Source organism: Microtus oregoni, unplaced genomic scaffold (assembly GCF_018167655.1).
Source record: "Microtus oregoni isolate MIOR12 unplaced genomic scaffold, Mior012 000096F_ref0000112, whole genome shotgun sequence".
Classification (NCBI taxonomy): domain Eukaryota; kingdom Metazoa; phylum Chordata; class Mammalia; order Rodentia; family Cricetidae; genus Microtus; species Microtus oregoni.
Genome location: NW_024544709.1, coordinates 1,731,295 through 1,733,843, shown reverse-complemented (window position 1 = coordinate 1,733,843; position 2,549 = coordinate 1,731,295). Strand labels below are relative to the sequence as shown.

Here is a 2,549-nt window from a genome sequence, read left to right as displayed (position 1 = left end):
TGTATACAAGCAATGAAGTATCATTCGTTCATAAGAATGGTCAAAGTACCGAAACAAGCTATAACATGGATGAACTCTAAAACAGCAATCTTTGAGAAAAAAGCCAGACACAAACTAAATGATTAAAACAAACAAATAAGAAGCCACTAACCTGAGGCTGTCTCTCTGTTTGGACATTCTTTGTAAAATACCAAATTCTAATCTTAGAGTTCATTTTTACATTAAGTAGCCAACTTTCATTCAAGGACAGAGAAGCAAACCAGATATCAACAGATAACCAATCACATGCCTACTGGACCCAATTACGTGTATCGTTTTATTATTTTACTTATTGTTTGCTCTGGCCCTCAGTAACAATGATCTATGAGATCACCGTTGTCTACTACTGTAGACAGTAGCTAGCACAAAATAAGTAACCAGGGCTCTCACAGCCATTGCAGTACATTGAGCTCCATAGAGACAGCGCCGGGGCAAGCGAGAGCCGGACGGGCACTGGGCGACTCTGTGCCTCGCGGACGAAAATCAACTAAACATGGGCAAAGGAGATCCTAAGAAGCCGAGAGGCAAAATGTCCTCGTATGCATTCTTTGTGCAAACCTGCCGGGAGGAACACAAGAAGAAGCACCCGGATGCTTCTGTCAACTTCTCAGAGTTCTCCAAGAAGTGCTCAGAAAGGTGGAAGACCATGTCTGCTAAAGAAAAGGGGAAATGTGAAGACATGGCCAAGGCTGACAAGGCTCGTTATGAAAGAGAAATGAAAACCTACATCCCCCCCAAAGGGGAGACCAAAAAGAAGTTCAAGGACCCCAATGCACCCAAGAGGCCTCCTTCGGCCTTCTTCTTGTTCTGTTCTGAGTATTGCCCCAAAATCAAAGGAGAACACCCTGGCTTATCCATTGGTGATGTTGCAAAGAAACTGGGAGAGATGTGGAACAACACTGCTGCAGATAACAAGCAGCCCTATGAAAAGAAGGCTGCCAAGCTGAAGGAGAAGTACGAAAAGGATATTGCTGCTTACAGAGCTAAAGGAAAACCCGATGCAGCGAAAAAGGGGGTGGTCAAGGCGGAAAAGAGCAAGAAAAAGAAGGAAGAGGAAGATGATGAGGAAGACGAAGAGGATGAAGAGGAGGAGGAAGAAGAGGAAGATGAAGATGAGGAAGAAGATGATGATGATGAATAAGTTGATTCTAGCGCAGTTTTTTTTCTTGTCTATAAAGCATTTAACCCCCCTGTACACAACTCACTCCTTTTAAAGAAAAAAATTGAAATGTAAGGCTGTGTAAGATTTGTTTTTAAACTGTACAGTGTCTTTTTTTGTATAGTTAACACACTACCGAATGTGTCTTTAGATAGCCCTGTCCTAGTGGTATTTTCAATAGCCACTAACCTTGCCTGGTACAGTCTGGGGGTTGTAAATTGGCATGGAAATTTAAAGCAGGTTCTTGTTGGTGCACAGCACAAATTAGTTATATATGGGGACGGTAGGGTTTTTTTTTGTTCGTTTTTTTGTTTTTTTTTTTCATCTTCAGTTGTCTCTGATGCAGCTTATACGAAGATAATTGTTGTTCTGTTAACTGAATACCACTCTGTAATTGCAAAAAAAATTGCAGCTGTTTTGTTGACATTCTGAATGCTTCTAAGTAAATACAATTTTTTTTTATTAAAAAAAAATAAGTAACCAGTTAGTATTGCTTAATATCAGTGATTGGGTTTGTGAGACTTTAAAATAGATTACAGCAATGGCTAGAACCATTTAAGATTGGACTCAATGAGAATAAAATTTAGGTAATTTTTCTACACCTACAATGCAAACCACATGACTTTTACTGCTAATTAAAATTAATCTGTAGGTTTTAAAAAGTTAATTGTAAGTTCTACCAAATACAACCTACAGTCATTCGTTTGGAGAGACAATCCCTCTTCTCCCCACCCCCTGTGCTCAACAACACTGTTTCTAAGGCTGTCTCAACAGAACAGAACCCAGTGTGGTGTATTTATTTGACACTCCTTTCCAATGTTTATTAGGCTCATTAATTATACTGACTTATTTTCCTAAACAAAAAAGTAAGAACAATAACAAGGCCAGACATGATCAAAATTATTCTACAGAAAATCAGATTAAACTATAATAATATAGATAATAAATGTCAAATTATGGACATTAGAATAAGCGTAAGATTTTAAAAAGCTTCTGAAATATTTTCTAAAATTATGAATAACTCGGCATTGAGACAGATTATGCTGAAGGATTTTTAATATAAAAAGTGATATTAATTAAGAGTGTAAATGGCCCCAAAGTAAACAATGTGTAACTGACCTCTTGCACTGGGAATAAAAAGAACATTTAAACCTCATTTCTTCCCAGATGAAGAATGACCCACATTTTCAAATTTCTAAATTATCATACATATTTTATAAAGGACTGGTCTGAGAAATTCAAATACCATAAGCATAACAGATGGCTGTGGCTTTTTCCATAGTAAATTTTATTTAAAATTGAATAGAATAGCATTCTGAGTATTATAAGCTAAGCACAATCATCTCACATC

General features: G+C 37.3%; 1 protein-coding gene across 1 annotated transcript; it reads left to right on the top strand.

Moving 5' to 3' along the window:
- Window positions 1-427: 427 nt before the first annotated feature.
- Window positions 428-1,658, top strand: LOC121442823 (high mobility group protein B1-like). The gene has a single exon (XM_041644482.1). The coding sequence runs from the start codon at window positions 533-535 to the stop codon at window positions 1,178-1,180; it is 648 nt and encodes a 215-aa protein (XP_041500416.1). The 5' UTR covers window positions 428-532; the 3' UTR covers window positions 1,181-1,658.
- The last annotated feature ends 891 nt before the right edge of the window (window positions 1,659-2,549 follow it).

Coding starts and splice junctions, on each gene's coding strand:
- LOC121442823 (XM_041644482.1), top strand. CDS start 533: ATGGGCAAAGGAGATCCTAAGAAGCCGAGAGGCAAAATGTCCTCGTAT.